At 33.9% G+C, this 17,492-nt stretch overlaps 1 protein-coding gene and 1 long non-coding RNA gene across 2 annotated transcripts; one reads left to right on the forward strand and one right to left on the reverse strand.

The window, feature by feature from the left end:
• The first annotated feature begins 1,792 nt into the window (after positions 1 to 1,792).
• Positions 1,793 to 3,567, forward strand: LOC134272067 (uncharacterized). The gene is made up of 2 exons (XM_062754305.1): positions 1,793 to 1,872; positions 2,207 to 3,567. The coding sequence occupies exons 1-2, from the start codon at positions 1,818 to 1,820 to the stop codon at positions 3,565 to 3,567; spliced, it is 1,416 nt and encodes a 471-aa protein (XP_062610289.1). The 5' UTR covers positions 1,793 to 1,817.
• Positions 3,568 to 11,093: 7,526 nt separating this feature from the next.
• Positions 11,094 to 15,775, reverse strand: LOC134272078 (uncharacterized). The gene is made up of 3 exons (XR_009993133.1): positions 15,556 to 15,775; positions 14,465 to 14,606; positions 11,094 to 11,408 (listed from the first exon to the last, which is right to left on the reverse strand). It is a non-coding gene; the product is annotated as an uncharacterized LOC134272078 (long non-coding RNA).
• Between the last annotated feature and the right edge of the window lie 1,717 nt (positions 15,776 to 17,492).

Consider the following 17,492-nt stretch of genomic DNA (forward strand, 5'->3'; position numbering starts at 1 on the left):
TGTTTGCCTTTACCCATAGATACTGTATACCAAATTTTGTTGAAATGACTACGACGACGGACGAAAACAGTTAGCAATAGGTCACCTGAGTTTACTCAGGTGACCTAATTAAAGAAACTAACAAAGTGTTAAATACCTTGAGATGATCGTTCATTGAGGAGATATTACTATTAATTTATCAAAACAAATGAAATTAATCAATAAATCCAAAGTTTATAATAAAATTGGCTACACTTTTCTGTGAATAATTCCCTAGTCAAAAATATTTAACTTTTCGAATTAATGAAATCCAAAAATTACACAAAATAAGTATAATATTGCAATTCAGCAAATAATTTAATAAATCAAAAAATTCATATATGAGCTAGCTTAAGTAGACCTACATCTTATCTAAGAAAGAGAAAAAGGCTTCAGTCCCCGATGAACAACGGAAACCTCTTTTATACTAATGGGAAACTAACGAAATCTGATAAAATCGAACGGTATACCCGTTTAGAGAAAACGGATAAACGTAACCGAAAATAGTTCTACATTGTAAAAACTTTTACTGTAAACGTATTACCTTTGGCAGTGTCTTCTTTTTAGCGTTTTTTGGCGGAAAAAAACTTCCGCTAATTAAAGTACAACGCTTAATGTCTTAAACATATATACATTAATAAGAGCATTAAGAAATGCGCTAAATCAAATCATCGCTAACTTGTTCAGAAATCAATATTTCCACCAAATATTTTACACGCTAAATATAATACATTTACAGTATTTCTGAATAAAATATCGAAAGGCAACATAAGTTTAATTCATTTACAATAATCAAAGTACATTATTAAACTTCGAAACAGTTCTTAATATTCAACGTGTAAACTTGGCGAAATAATATATTAGCCTGGCGGATAAAAAAAACACCAAAAAGCATTCCTGCGATGCGTAGATGAAAAATGTTAACAAGACGACTGGTTAGAAAAAAGTACAATTTGCAGCAAAATAAAGATATTTGCAAGATAAATATTTATATAATATTAAATCACACGTGATATAGACAATGCTATTTCCAACAGGACTAGATGATATGCCTTTATAAATGATTTACAGAACTCAAATATCATAAATGTCAAACGTAAAATAGATCTATACGTGTTTATATCATAGTTTCAACACGAATACAAGTTTATTAATGAGTTGTTTTAAAAGAAATTTTAAAAAATTCAGTTACTATGGCAACACCAACTCCTGTTGACAAAGGCTTAATCCCAAGTCCTATACCTTTCTCTTTCTTATTGTAAGTAAAATCCAGTAGAGCTACAGTTTCGTCCGACACTTGGTTTCATAATTGATTCACGCTACTGATTTCTATATTAGTTTGAAAGACCAAGTGCTAATATTTGTTATGACTAAATTACCATCATTTCAATTAATTCTTCCAAAGGTCTTCTATTATGTATTGACATTTATTAATACATGGTTATAAGATAATTACATACGAAAATAGACAATGTTATGACGATAAAGAATTTAGATATTTGTTTTGCACGTATATTATTTGTACACATTTCATTTTTTCTTCTCTGTGAGACAACTTCGAGATCTTTCTTTCTCATTAAAAGAAACCAATATCTGTGCAAAAGAAAGATTTAAACATGTGTTACATATACGTTTTAAGCTCAATTTTACTGATGGCTGGCGGACTTTGCCTTAACTGTCTCTACCTGTTTAGTCTTAGGCCAGAAAGAGGACCCAAGACTGTTATAGAGTTGTTGCAGACGGTCAAAACTGTCCATCTTTTCATTTTAGCTGCATGCAGCCTGTTAATAAACTGGAAAATGGGGACGTGCTTGGACTTTGATCAGTTTCATCCACTAAAGTGTCACATCAAAGGTACTGTACACATTTCTTGTCACAAAATATATTAATCTCACCAATATCACCTAGGTTATCGTTAGCACTTAATCCATCTCTCTGTTTGTCTCAGATTTTGGTTGGCAAACATGAATGATCAAAAACTGTGTGAATATATAGGAAAAAAACTCTTGTGAAGTAGAATAAAGCCATGGTTGGTCATATTTATATCGGATATCCTCAGGTAGACTACATTTATATTTGTTCAAAACATGACCCCTGGGACCATGGTGAGGCAAGCAAAGTTTCACCTTTTCAAATTACAAAAATTATTGAAATAGTATATTATAAAGTAATTTTCTTGACATTTTAGACTTGCTGAACGAGTTGATGTTGGGATCCATGCCAGGCACTGTGTTGGTGTTTGCTATAGTCCGACTTCGCCTATGTCTTTGTAAAGGAAACGCCTCCAAATTAGTGAGCAGAAGCTCTGCGATCTGCATGTACATAGCATGCGTATTATCTTCAGTAGTTTTACAAGCGCTTCTTCTTTCCCCAGAATTTTTTCTGGACAAAAATATAATTCTTCAGGATGTTATTGTTACACATTTTGATAATATGTCTGCAAGTTCAAGCGATATATGTTATAAATTTTTAAGCAACATTCATTCCGCCGTATTATTTTATAAATGGATCAATATCATTTTTTGCTTCGTCCTTCCACTTTTAGTGAGTGTCGCTATTTATCTCAAAATCAGCCTCTATGTTTACAAATCTGCAAACAGAGTACATATGCATTCCGTTAACCCTCCTCAGAATACCACAAGGAACGTCCTCGGCCCAAACCTTCAGCAGATTCATCGCTCCTTAATATGGGTTGTCTTTGTAATGGTCGTTTGCTGGGCTCCGCTTATAACTACTCAAATTGTGATGCTTCTACCAGCAGAAAGTAGATTTGCTTACGCATTTCAAGAATACTCGGCATTAATTTTACTTGTCCTATTTCCTGTTGAAGAAGGGATCATGCAAGGTGACAAACGAAAAAGACTTTACAAGCTTTACAGACAATTATTTTTCAAATCGCAACAACAGAATATTCAAACAACTGACAGATGTAATGATGCCATATTAATTCCAACTCTGTCACAGAGGGTTTCAACGTGCATTTTTAGTTGTAGTTTAGAAGAAGATGGTATACGTAAGTCATCTGATGTAAAAATTCTAAATTTAAACATGACCCATTTAGCAGGAAAAACTGTCACGTGCCGGGAACTGGCTAGCACTACCTCAGTTCATAGTTTTAGTTATTCTTCATCATCTAGTTTATTTTCGAGGCGACGTGGGCTTATGGTCCCATCTTTGAAGTTGTCAGCAGATTTACGATCTGAAAGGTCTTCTGTTTTCATAATTTCTAAACCTGGATCTCGGACTTCAATAGAACAGAGTTCAGTATTCTCATCCAGCAGCGAAACTTTCACGCCACTCTTTCTCCGATTAAATCGAGATATAAATAGTATGATCGGAGAGTATACACAAGACCTAGCATTAGAAACACTTGATTGCTCACCATACTCACTTCGGACAGTTTCCTTCAGTTCATCTGTGTCATTCGATGAACAGACACTAGCAAGTAACGACAGATTCTCTGCATCGCGAACCCGATCAAGATGGACACCTTTTTCCAGGAGTTTATCGTCTGCAGCGAAATATTCTGAATCTGACGATACTGTGTAAAAAGGATATTACATGATCGTTTAGAATCATGCAAAGTCTGAAATAGATAAATTGAAAATTAATACATGTATATAAAAACTCTATTTTTCAATTAAAGTTTGCAGAATTTGTCCAACATTTCTTCAAGCATTTTGTTCTTTTATTTTATACATAAATGGAATAAAAATTCATTTATGAATAGAAATGAAATGGCAAATATCCTTTTAAATATACTTAATATTTAAAATTTGAACATATTCCTTAAAAATTATCCCGATTACATCAAGTTAATTTCAATTCCGTGCTAATTTCACAAAAAAATATTAGTTTGATTTGTTATAATATGTTCCGTAGGATTGACAAATTAATTTGAATTCCGTACCAATTTCACAAAACTACTACACGTTGTTTGATTTGCTGTAATGCGTTTTGTATGGATAACAAATTAATTTAAGCAACTGCCAGATAAAGACTATATTAGTTTTATCTTTATCTCATAATGTATTTTATGAGGTCACCTGAGTAAATTAAAGTAAACTGAGTTGATCCATCTGTTTTTGTCCGACGTCGTGCGTTAGCATAAACATATTTAGCCTCCCTGCAACGACTCAACCAATTCCAACCAATTTTGGCATAAAGCAATTATGGGTGAAGGGGTCAAAAATTGTGAAATTTATAGTCCCTGCTTCCTTTTGGGCCTGGGGGTGGGACTAAAACCACGAAAATTAATGCAATCTTTAAATATCTTGTTTACTCCTGAACATCTAGCTGTCAAATTGTTGGCATGATTTTAATGAACATTCACATTAAAAACAATAAGATAATGTCACATGATTTTCGCATAATTTTCAAATAAACACAAAATCGTATGAATCTCATATGAGTCACATTTCCCTGTGTATAATATAGGTTTTAGTTAACTTAGTTTAAAGAAATCCATTTTGTTTTTTCTTAAAACTACTTTACCAATTGCAACCTTTAGAAAAAGTCGTGTGAAAACAAGATGTGTTTGTGAAACACTGATGCCCCCGTATGGCAACATAGCAAAGATTAAACTTTTCTTAAATGCAAATAAATTTAATGGTACCAAAGGTAGGGTATTCTCACTGGAAAACAATTGTGAAATTTAAAAGTAGGCCAATGTTAAAGTTTTTTCAATCAGTGCAAAATCTCCAAGGTCAAGGTCAAAGGGTCAAGGTAATCGGTATCCAATGAAAGATCTTGCCACATAGAATACTTATGTAGAGTATGGAAGCCTTAGCCCTAACCATTCAGAAGTTATGGCCAATGTTAAATTTTTTTTTGAAGTAGGTCAAACTCTAAGGTCAAGGTCAAAGGGTCAAATTTTCTTGTTAGCAAATGAAAGGTCTTGTCACAAGGATGAAATATGTAAAGTATGAGAGCACTAGCCTTAACCCTTTAAAATTTATGGTCAAGGTTTGCATCTTTAAAGTAGGTCAAACTCAAAGGTCAAGGTCAAAGGTAAAAGTGCTTGGTATCCAATGAAGGGTCTTCTCACAAGGATTACATATATAAAGTATGAAAGCCCTATATCTTACCGTTCAAAAGTTATGGCCAAGGTTAAAGTTTTTTCATAAGTACAGAAATCTACAAGTTCAAGGTCAAAGGGTCAAGGTTGTTGGTATCCCATGAAAGGTCTTTCAACAAAGATTACATATGTGAAGTATAAATGTCCTGGTATCTACTATTCAAAAGACCAAAGTAAAAGTTTAAAATTTTAATGTAAAAGTGGGTCAAACTCCAAGGTCAAGGTCAAAAGGTCAAATTTGGTGGTATCCAAAGCAAGGTCTTGTCACAAGAAATAAACATGTGAAATATGAAAGTCATAGCTCCACTAAATCAAAAGTTATGGGCAAGGTTAAAGTTTTTGCGGACAAACAGAGAGACAGAGAGACGGACGGACACGACAAAAACTATATACCCCCGAAACTTCGTTTACGGGGGCATAAAAATGTCCTCAACAAATTAAGAAATAATTATCTGTTTTCAAGAAAAACACAGTGACTCATAAACATTCTCTTAGGATAATTCGAAACACCTCCAGGTGATAATTTTTAATTGTATATATAGCATCGCGGGTGATAAGCTACACATACGTAATGAATAATCTCACCTGGCTAACATTGTGACTTTTCTAACGCATTTGCTGATTCAGAACCGTATCTCGTCTAATACTTATTACCTTTATATTCTAAATGTAGTTCCAATATAGTATTTAGGGCTTCTGTGAATTTTTTATGTCACCGTTATCGAAGAATCAGGGGTGAATAGTTTTTTCTCTGTCTGTCTGCCCGTCTGTCTGTTTGTTCCCCCCTCAAAATTTAACCTGGTCTATAACTTTTGAATGTTCGGGGTTATGGTTTTCATATTTTACAGATGAATTCCTTGTGACAAGACCTCTCTTCGAGTTTCACCAAATTGGACCACTTCCCCTAAAATTTAACCCGGTCTGTAACTTTTGAATGGCTGGGGTTATGGTTTTCATATTTTACAGATGAGTTCCTTGACACAAGACCACTCTTCAGGTTTCACCAAATTGGACCACTTGACCTTTGTGATACGGTATATCCAGATGAGCTTGCGATAAAAGATGCCACGAGTATGACACATCTGTTTCATACTTGGATATTTTACTCGAAAAAGACGTTAATGGTAATCTAACAACCAAGCTATATGATAAACGTGATGACTTTAACTTTTCCATCGTCAACTTCCCTTACTTATGCAGCAATATACCTTCATCACCTGCATACAGAGTATATATATCTCAGTTGATTCGTTACGCAAGAGCATGCTCTACGTATGAACAATTTCTAAAACGAGGTAAATTATTGACAAACAAGTTGATGAAACAAGAATATCATCAGTCTCGTTTAAAGTCATCATTTCGTGAGTTCTATGGTCGATACAATGACCTCGTCATCAAATACAATTAACATTGAGACAAATGCTGACTGACGTTTTTCATACCAAATTGTTAGTCCATTATTTATACACTGAATTGATGACGGATTTTTCCGTTATTTTACGATCATGACAAGGAACACACGGCGGGTGTGACCGGTCAGCAGAGGATGCCCACTCCTCCATGGCACCTGATCCCACCTCTGATGTTTCGGAGGTCCGTGTTTGCTCTGCTCCTATTCTGTATTGTTTTATGGACTTTGATATTGAATATTGTTCGTTATCTCCATATCCTTCTTGTACAGAAAATATCAAACTTTAACCTTGACCATAACATTTAAACATTTGGTGCACATGGGTATTCTTATGACAATAACTTTCAATGGATGTAATAAAATATTTGTAATAATATATCTTTGAACTGTTAATACTTAGGTCTTTCATATTTCACAGGGTTATTAATTCCTTGTGATAAAACCTTTCTCTGGATACCTACAATTTTGACTTGCATTTGAAAAATTATAACCTACTAAAACATCATACAATACCAGAAGTCTCTCTCGAGACTGTAGCTCTACTGGTTTGTACTCATAATAAAGGAAGAGAAAAGTAGCAGTGAGGGACTTAAAACTTTACAAAAGCAATAAATAGAATAATGCTTGATCCTTGATTACCTCTTTTTGTAGCAAGATTGCAGTAAGACAGCAACTGTAGGAGTAGTTTTTAATAAAACGTTACAAAATTTTCGATTTCAGTTACCATGACAACATCAATCATCAAAAATTGATAATTATGTATCTCAGTCTAATCTACTTGTGTGCCAAATTGTTGTATTATAATGTGACTAAATCTGTATTTGGAGTAGCATTTTGAAAGTATTTTAAAGAAATTTCATGAATATATTTTGATGAAAAAATTATTTTAAAACTATCAATATAAACGGTAAGACACTGACAGTGAGTTTTTCAATCCTAATACCACGGTCCGATTTTGTCAGAATCAAAATTAATCTGGTACCGCAGCTGAATGTAAACAAACAGGCCAGTCTGGTTCCCTCTCCTGCTTTACTTCGTATATGTAGAGAACTACGGTAACACAGATTATCAAAAATTCCTTACGCTAATGAACTATGTTCTTTGACTTATGAAGTTTTCAAAGTCATTACTACTAATGTTTATTTTATATAGATAAAACTTCGTTTTATTTTTGTTGCTTTATTTAGCGTTTGTATTATCTCAAAAGATTTTTGCACGAGAACATCCTGCCTTATCTTAGCCGGTGCAAGGCTAAAAACCGATAGAGAGAATTATGTATCTTAGTGTAGTCTACATGTGTGCCAAGTTATATTGAAATCAGACCAAAACTGTAGGACGAGTAGCATTTTAAAAGTTTGCAGGGAAATTTCTATTTTTTGTTACCACGGCAATATCATTCATCAAAATCAAAAACCGATATACAGAATTATGTGTCTTAGTGTAGTCTACTTGTGTGCCAAGATATATTAAAATCAGACCAAAACTGTAGGATGAGTAGCATTTTAAAAATATTTCACAAATTTCTATTTTTAGTAACCACGGCAACACCGTTCATTAAAATCAAAAACCGATATACAGAATTGTGTATCTTTGTGTGGTCTACTTGTGTACCAAGTTATACTGAAATCAGACCAAAACTGTAGGAGGAGTAACATTTTGAAAAATTGTTTACAGACGGACAGACAGAGAGACGGACCGACTTAGGACGCATTACCATCGTATTAGCTCTTCTGGTCTCTGACCAGTAGAGCTAATAATTCATGAGAAGGGATTGTGAATATCTAAAATTTTAAAACAAGAGGCCCATGGGCCTTATAGGTAACCTGACGATCATGTAACAACTTTTGACAATTGAATTTATTTCGTGTTTTAAACCAGAGGCCATGAAATTCATAATTTTGAAAGAGGCACTATTGCTTATCATAATTATACACTTACCATGCGTACTCTAGTTACTTAATACCCAGACATAGATCAGAGTAACAAAGAGAAAATGCACTTCCACTTTATAACCAGTTATGCACCTCACCCCAAAGGAACCACTAACCCTGGGGCCATTTATTTCAAAATTCTGGAAATTACATCATAAATTTTATTTCATCATAAATGGTTGATTAATACCAAAAAGCAGATTTCAAAGCATTAATTTATTTTCAGACTATGTAACCCCCCCCCCCATACCCCTGACTCAGGGGGCATGAAATTAACCGTTTTGCTAGATGCACCTTTTTTTCATAAAAAAAAAATATATATACTTAGATCATTGGCATAATTTAATACCCTGGAGCAAAGGAAAAGATTTTCAAAGAATTAATGCATTTTCACAATATAATCAAAGCCCCCCCCCCCCAAAAAAAAGCAAATGGCAAAACCCCTGACACAGGGTACATAAAAATTCACAAATTTGGCTGAGGCGCCATTCTTGCTCATCATAACTATGTACTTTATTTTGTTTATTTAATACCCTGAAGCAGAGAAGATTTTTAAAGAATAAATGCATTTTCACAATATAACCAATAGAGCCCAGCCTTAACCCCAAAACCCCTGACCCTGGGGCCATAATATTCACAATTTTGAAAGAGGCACTCTTGCTCATCATAAAAATTTACTTAGTTTATTTAATACCCAGGAACAGAGAAGAAAATTTTCAAAGAATTAATGCATTTTCATTGTATAATCAATAGAGCCCCGCCCTAACACCAAAACCCCTGACTCTAGGGCCATAAAATTCACAATTTTGAAAGAGGCACTCTTGCTCATCATAACAATGTACTTAGTTAGTTTATTTCATACACAGGAACAGAGAAGAAGATTTTCAAAAAATTAATGCCTTTTCTCTATATAACCAATAGAGCCCCACCCTAGCACCAGAACCCCTGACTCTAGGGCCATAAATTCACAATCTTGGAAGAGGCACTCTTGCTCATCATAACAGTGTACTTAGTTAGTTTATTTAATACCCAGGAGCAGAGAAGATTTTCAAAGAATTAATGCATTTTCACTATATAATCAATAGAGCTCCGCCCTAACACCAGAACCCCTGACCCTGGGGCCATGAAATTCACAATTTTGGAAGAGGCACTCTTGGTCATCATAACAATGTACTTAGTTAGTTTATTCAATACCCAGGAGCAGAAAAGAAGATTTTCAAAGAATTAATGCATTTTCACTATATAATCAATAGAGCCCCGCCCTAACACCAGAACCCCTGACCCTGGAGCCATAAAATTCACAAATCTGAAAGAGGCACTCTTGCTCATCATAACTGCGTACTTAGATTGTTAATTTGATACCCAGGAGCAGAGAAGATTTTCAAATAATTAATGCAATTTCACTATATAATCAAAAGAGCCCCACCCTAGCACTAGAACCCCTGACCCTGGGGCCATGAATTTCACAATTTTGGTTGAGAACTCAATGCTGATTACAATCATACCAACAGTTTGTATGCTTGATGTCCAGGAGTAAAGAAGAAGATTTTAAAGATTGCACTAATTTTAGTGGTTTTGGCCCCACCCCCATGGCACCAAGGAGCAGGGACCATGAAATTTACAAATTTTGTTCCCCTTTACCCATAAATGCTGTATGCCAAAATTGGTTGAAATTGGTTCAGTGGTTTCAGAGAAGAAGCTGAAAATGTTCAAATGTTAACAAACGACACACGACGCACGACGACGGACGAAAACGGATAGCAATAGGTCACCTGAGTTTACTCAGGTGACCTAAAAAAAACCCAGAAAAACGAAGATGTACTGTTAAAATTTAGTGTTGAATTGTAGTGCTAGTTTTTTAGCTCTACTGTTCAAGGACCAGAATAACTTATGCAACAGAAAGGTGTCCGTCTGTCTGTTTTTTGTTGTTTTTTTTCAAAATTCTACTCTTCCTACAATTTTGGTCTGATTTCAGTATTATGACCGGTCAGCAGGCAATGCTCACTCCTCCATGGGACCTGATCCCACCACTGATGTTTCGGAGGTCCGTGTTTGCTCTGCTCCAAATATGTTTTGTTTTATGGATTTTGAATTGAATACTGTTCGTTATCTCCATATCTTTCTTGGCACACAAGTAGACTACACTAATAAATTCCATATATCGTTTTTGATTTTTTGAACATGTTTTACTGGAAATTTCTTATCCAGGAGCATTACGTCGCGCGTTCGAATCCCACTGCGTGATATGGCGACCGCTCCTTTGGATGAGACCGTATTATCCAAGGTCCTCTGTTGCAGTATAGATAAAGGCCACTCATTGCTTCTTGGTCATTGTTTAGTATAGGGATACAATTGTAGTACTTAATGTTTACGGATAGTTTTCACCAACATGGGCCTAGGATTTTACATATCGTCAATCTTTATTTAACTAATCATTCACCAGAATGGACCGGACGTACATCCATGCGCTCCGGATATCGTTGTAAACAACTGCAACTTCACGTAACATTTCGATGAACGATGTTGCCGTGGTTACTAAACATAGAAATTTCTTGGAAATATTTTCAAAATGCTACTCCTCCAGCAGTTTTGTATGGGGCGCCGTTTTGGTATTTACTGCCAAAAAGTGATATCACCTATTCGAATAGACCAGTGCACTCATCACTACCTGCAAAGAAATGAAAATTTTAAATGACTTGTATTAACCCTTTTGTATTTCATCTGGCTTGTATTTTAGTACTCATTAGCCTTTAGCTTCCTTCAAACAAAATTTCATCAGTACCAACTTGTAGGTGAAAAATGTTGAAACAGTTTGCTTGTCCCAAAGGAAATTCTTTTCCATTTAATGAATTATCAGTGTCGTGAGCATTTGATTGATGTCAGTTCCATCGGCAAAGTATTTGTAGCGGAATAATGCCAGATGAAACACTTTTCACAAGACCCTGGAAAAACATCAGGTAAAAGTGATCATCTACAAGAAAAAACGTGAATACTTTCTTGAATACTAGTATTAACAATAATATAGTAAAACTCGGTAATAGCGAAGTCACTGGGACCTATTTGCTATATCCATAATTCATTATATCCGTATAAGGAATTTTTAAATTTATATAGTAGGGGATACGAGATAACTTTGCTATATCCGTGAATTTGCAATACATGTATCTGTGTTCGTACTAAACGAGTTTTACTCATATTGTATAACATGCCTGTGTATATCCTTTATATAAAATTAAACTAGAGGTACTGTGAGCAATGAGCTCACTAAATGATACCCCCCGCCTCCCATAATGTCGATGTGTTGCTATATATTGTTTTACGGTAATGTGTAAAGAGGAATAACTCGTCCTATCAAATGTTATCCAGAAGCTTCTATTATGTGACGTCATAGGTAAACAAAAAATGGCAATGTCCATGTTTTGCTCTGGGAAACCTAAAATACGTGTCGAATTAAAAAGTAAAATAGGAGGTGCACAATGGCAATATGTAATAAAGATTCTGTGAAAGTTTCATTAAATTTCACTCAGTAGTATGAGAGGAGTTGCGGATAAGAGAAAAAGCGTAACAGACGGACGGACGGACGTACAGACGGACGGACGGACAGACAGACGGACGGACGGAATTAACGATTACTATATACCCTCCCGCTTTTCAAGCGGGGGTATAAAAACTAAATACACTACCAAATATAGAAAATTAAACTAAGACGTCCTTAAATTTATTCTAAAGTGTATTATACTTAAGAATTTTTAAGAAAAGAATATTCGTTGAAACAAATGTGCAAACATTCTGTACAGTTAGCAATTTTTATGCAGAACTTACTTATAAATGTTAAATGTGCATTTCAATCGTTAGAATGAATGTAAGGCAGACCTGGGGTCAATTACTTTAAAATGTAATGCATTAAATTACAATTACTTTGGAATTTTTATCATTACAATTACAATTACCATTACTCTCATTCAGAAAAGTAATTAATTAAATTACAATTACTTTGTTAAAGTAATTAATTACATTACACATTACATTTTATAAGACAAAAACAAAAAACGTATGACCACACAATTTATATCTATAAATTTACAGTATTACTTTCACATTTTGTGCTCGGTTAATATGCTTTACCTCAGATCTATAAATCAGAGTGGTACATGTATTTGGATTCATATATCATGTTCATGTAGTTTATCAATCAAGTCTAGAGTTGACAAAGAAAGTGGATCAGAACACTTTCAATGTTGTAGTTTTGTTCAATCTCTGATGTTAGTTTCTCTGTTGTATTTTTAGATATATGATTCATTAAACATTTACAAATATATGTTTTATGTAAACTAATATTTTATTAACAGATTATGCTATAGATGTAAAACAACTATCCAAAATTTAATGAATTAATAATTAGTACTTTTAATTAGCTGAACAGGTATAATCAATGAAGCCATAAATTAAACACAACCAAAGGTGATAATTACAAGTACATTGTACCTAAAGGGTGTTAAGAAAGTTCATTCCAGATTTTTCTTTTATTTTCAAAAAGAAATACGATGAGAAAATATTTACAATTTATGATATTTCATGTTTACAGAGTCCATTCTTGCTACTGATAAGGTTTTAACTGTCTTTTGTTGAATCAATAAGGGAAGGGCTGGCATTAAAACAGATGATGTCTGTGTAGAAAAAATAGGGATGCCATATATTTGTGAACTATACTAAGCACACAGGTCAAAACATCCTTTCAAATACTATGCAAAAATTATCAAGTCAGTGAAAAATTTCAAAATGACAAACCTGTTCTTTTAAAAAGTAATTTATATTCTTATACTTAGTATGGTCATCAGCTGTCTGAGGTAAAATAATCCATGAAGAAACAAAAGTAAATTATTCTATATTTTCACTCAAAATGACCAGCATTTCTGTCATTCGGGTGCTATAAAGATGTTACATTTATTTTCATATGGTGAAAAAATCCTATAACGTCCTGCTAGACATGAATTGCTATAAATCTAAAACACATTCTACTGATTTTGTCAGACTTAAAAATTCATCTCGTTAGTTAAGCACTACTTTGAGATTTTTGAAAATATTTCATCATGGAACGAACTTTCTTAACACCCCTTAGATATAGGATTTGAATTTTGAGGCCTTAAGCTACCAAAAATGAATGATAGACAATATATCAATATTTTATATTTGCCTTAGTTTCCCTTTGCGTCTACAATAAAACATACTGATCTTGTATCATGTTTACCAACTAAAGTTCATTTTACCGAAATGAAAAGAGAAAAAAAAGGAGAAATATACAATTTGTATCTTACTTAATTGAAAGTCTCACTATACATGTATTAATGTCACTTGTTTTATATCTTTCTTTAAAACCTGATGATTTCTTTTAATTTTTTTTCTGGCTCTTATTCAATTGATTTCACAACTGTCTTGTCAAGAAGTTTTCTATTACAACAATTATCTAGTATGTTCATCAATTACCATTGAATAATTGAAAAAAAAATTGTAGGATATAAGATTTTAATTTTAAGATTCTAGTAACACTATTAATAAAACAAATAACCTCTTAGTGATATTCATTTGTGTCAGATTCAAAAATAAAAAGAAACTAATATACAAAATGTAATTGAAATGTAATTGAAAAGTAATTGGTCATTACTGACATTTTTTTAAAGTAATGCATTACATTACAATTACTTGTAATTGAAGATGGATCCATTACACATTACATCCCATTACTTTGAAAAAATGTAATGATTACAATGCATTATCATTACACATTACCATTACCCCAGGTCTGATGTAAGGCACACAGTAGGAGAATAGTTCTTGTTAATAAGTTAAATAACTTGTTATTTACTGATTTTTTTTTTAAGAAAATGTAATAAAAAATTAAACTAGCATTTACATGTATATGGTCCCTTGATTTACCATGGTATGTGAACTTTTGTGAATTTGATACTGAACTAGTAAGTTTTAAATATTGAAGTAAAGAAAAGTGTTGCCCAAAAATTTACCTTGTACCTGATTTAAAATGAATTCCATCAGTAACTACTTGGAAGTTGTCATATGAGAGAACTATGAGATAAACCGCATTAACAGATACCAGTACAAAGATGACACATTCAGTTGAAGCATTGTCCTTTTTTCAGTACCTTCTGGAGCCCTGTAACATAGATAAAATGTTGTATTGTTGAATGATGGATATCCTATGACCCCAGTGGGGGCCTGTAAGGAGACACAGTTAAATTGTTGTAGCTACATGTACGACAAGTGAGAAAAAATCCAATTTCTAATCAAAAGCGGATCCAAGGCAAGTGCGATGGGCATGTGCCCCCTCCCAAATTTGTTTATGAAATTTTGCTTATGCTATTCTAAAACCAAAGGGAAAAAACCTTAGGTGTTTCCTCAGTTTTATGGGGGCTTTGCCCCTGCACTCCCGCCAGGTCTTTTCCCTTCAATGCAGGCACAAGAACCATTTAACTACTACTGCATCCCCCGTTATGCAATTCAGTCTCTGCTCATAAATTCCTATTTTAGGAAAAAAAATGCCTGTCTCATAATTCTAAGAGTATTTGGGAAGGGGGTCATAAAGCTTTACAGTTAATATAGAAATCGAAATGGAATGTATACATGCCTGTGTACATGCAAGAAGTAATGATTGACATTTTTATTTCTGGATCAACAGGATATAGTACATAATTAGCTCATCTCTACTTTAATGATTCATGCATAATATTATTAATAAATTAAATAACGAATGTTATTTCTATCAGGATCATGTTTTAATGTAGTTATCAGCCCTGTATTCCCGTGATGGATGCATTTGGGTACATGTACATGTATTTCCAATTTTGTTTTCAATGACTGCATTCTCAGCTGATTCTACATGTATATCAGAGCCTAATTCTATTGTCCCTTGAGCTAAATCAATGAAATAAAATTATAGAACCAATCTCTGGGATCCTTTTAGTTTGAAAATACACGTTTTCATCTGAAAAACTATTTTAATATTCCTTTTCTGCTTTAGAATGTTCGCTAATCTTGTCCCATTCAGAATAGCTTGTATGTACATCGTTTTATAAAAAAAAATAAAGCGATTAAAGGCTGTTTACCTGTTTTACTCAATCCATTTTCTCCTTTTCTTTTCAACAATCGGGAGACAAACGATATGACAGGCTCTACTACTCCACTGCGAGGCTTAAAACCCAATGCGAAGCGGTAATCCATTGTCTCCAAGAACGCTCAGATACCCGGAATTTATAAAAGGAAAGTGAAAGTAAACGAGACTTACAGGCCCTTACTGTTTTGCGTTTATTTTTAATCAACCTTAATAGAAATTGTAGTTTGTTTTGCTCACAAATTAATTTATTTCACTTATCTATCAAGTAAACTTTAAGAAAAATTGGAAAAACGCATGAAAACTGGATAGTCCGAATTTTCCTATTCACCTATTCGAATAGGTGATATCACCAATTCAAATTGAATAGGTGATATCACTTATTCAAATAGGTGATATCACCTATTCAGCACAAATAGGTGATATCACTTATTCGAATAGGTGATATCACCTTTTCATTTCCAATAGGTGATATCACCTATTGAAAATGAATAGGTGATATCACTTATTCGAATAGGTGATATCACGTTTTGGCAGTAAAGACCAAAACGGCGCTCCATAGTTTTGGTCTGATTTCAGTATAACTTGGCACACAAGTAGACTACGCTAAGATACAAAATTCTATGGTCTGATTACAATAAACGTTGCCGAGAAAAAGACTAAACAAATAACTTTTTTAATGTATGCTGTTTCAAATTCAAATGTAACTTTTCTCTTTGTACAGGTTTAAACCTGTAGAGCTACAGTCTCGGCAGAGACTTCTGGTTCTTTCTTTCCTTCGTTTTTATGGCTTCTTATTTTTTTCTTTGTCCTGAGGAAGGAACATGTCCCGAAAATTTGACAATTTTTATTCGTGTCGTTGGTCATTTTTAGTGCTTTATATGAAATTCAATCCGTGTTATAAGAATGTGCAAAATTTAATCAAATAAAAGTTATGACCATCTTATCCCGAGAATCTGATAATTTCATGGTGTTATTAATTTGTTATAACTATTCAAATGCATTTCTCCTGACAATTAAAGGTAGTAGATTGTGATGGGTCAGAGTCTGGGTGCAGATCAATGGCGACGTCTGCATGGTTCGTGTCGTACTCTGCATCACCGCGGGTGTTGTATTCGGCATCACCACCGGTGCCGAACTATGCAAAACCACATGCGGGAGCAACACTTTGAATAATCACCGATCTCGAACTCTGCATCGATACTTCATGGCATCCTCATTTATGGTAATACCTACAGTTTCTTTATTTTTTTTAACCTTTTTGAATTTGGAAGATGGAATTTTACGACTGCACAAAGACTTCAATCTAGGAATGATTTGTCTTCGAGGTTTTCGATAGACATCATGTTTTCAGACACAATGCGGAACAATAATATCTTCGCATTGAAGAGGGATGTCAACCGCTGAAACGGTATACATGATGTTGTCTAAATTCTTCATTTATTGTTTCTGGTATTTCTGACACGCGAACCATAAGTCCATACTGTTCTAGTTCATAAATAAATTCTTTGTAGACACAGATATTTGTTTCGTTGTTCGAGATACTGGTATTCTATTTTTTTCTTGTAGGGGTTAGAATTCTGTAGTTTAAAGCACTTCACTTTGAACAACGCTTTGAATTTAGTGATTAGTGACGTAAAGTTAGTGCCAAGTAAAAATTTCTGCTATCCTTTTCATCATTATCTCATTATAAATTGTATTGTACCCTGGTACCACAAAAATAAGAAACATGATGTTGCTTCATGCTCACTTGATCCATCTGTTGTGAGTTCAGCACCTCTGATATTTTCAGATGTTTGCTTTGATTTAAGCTATGGACAGGCTCTTGTTCCTGCGTTTTGTCAAGTGATTACTAGACTTCATCGATGACTGAATTATGTCACTGAACGATCTGGACATGTCTAATGAAACTTTTCTAATACATCGTTCGTT

The sequence above is a fragment of the Saccostrea cucullata genome, unplaced genomic scaffold (genome assembly GCF_032062105.1).
Source record: "Saccostrea cucullata isolate Sc308-1 unplaced genomic scaffold, CSIRO_AGI_Scuc_v1 ctg4355, whole genome shotgun sequence".
Taxonomy (NCBI): domain Eukaryota; kingdom Metazoa; phylum Mollusca; class Bivalvia; order Ostreida; family Ostreidae; genus Saccostrea; species Saccostrea cuccullata.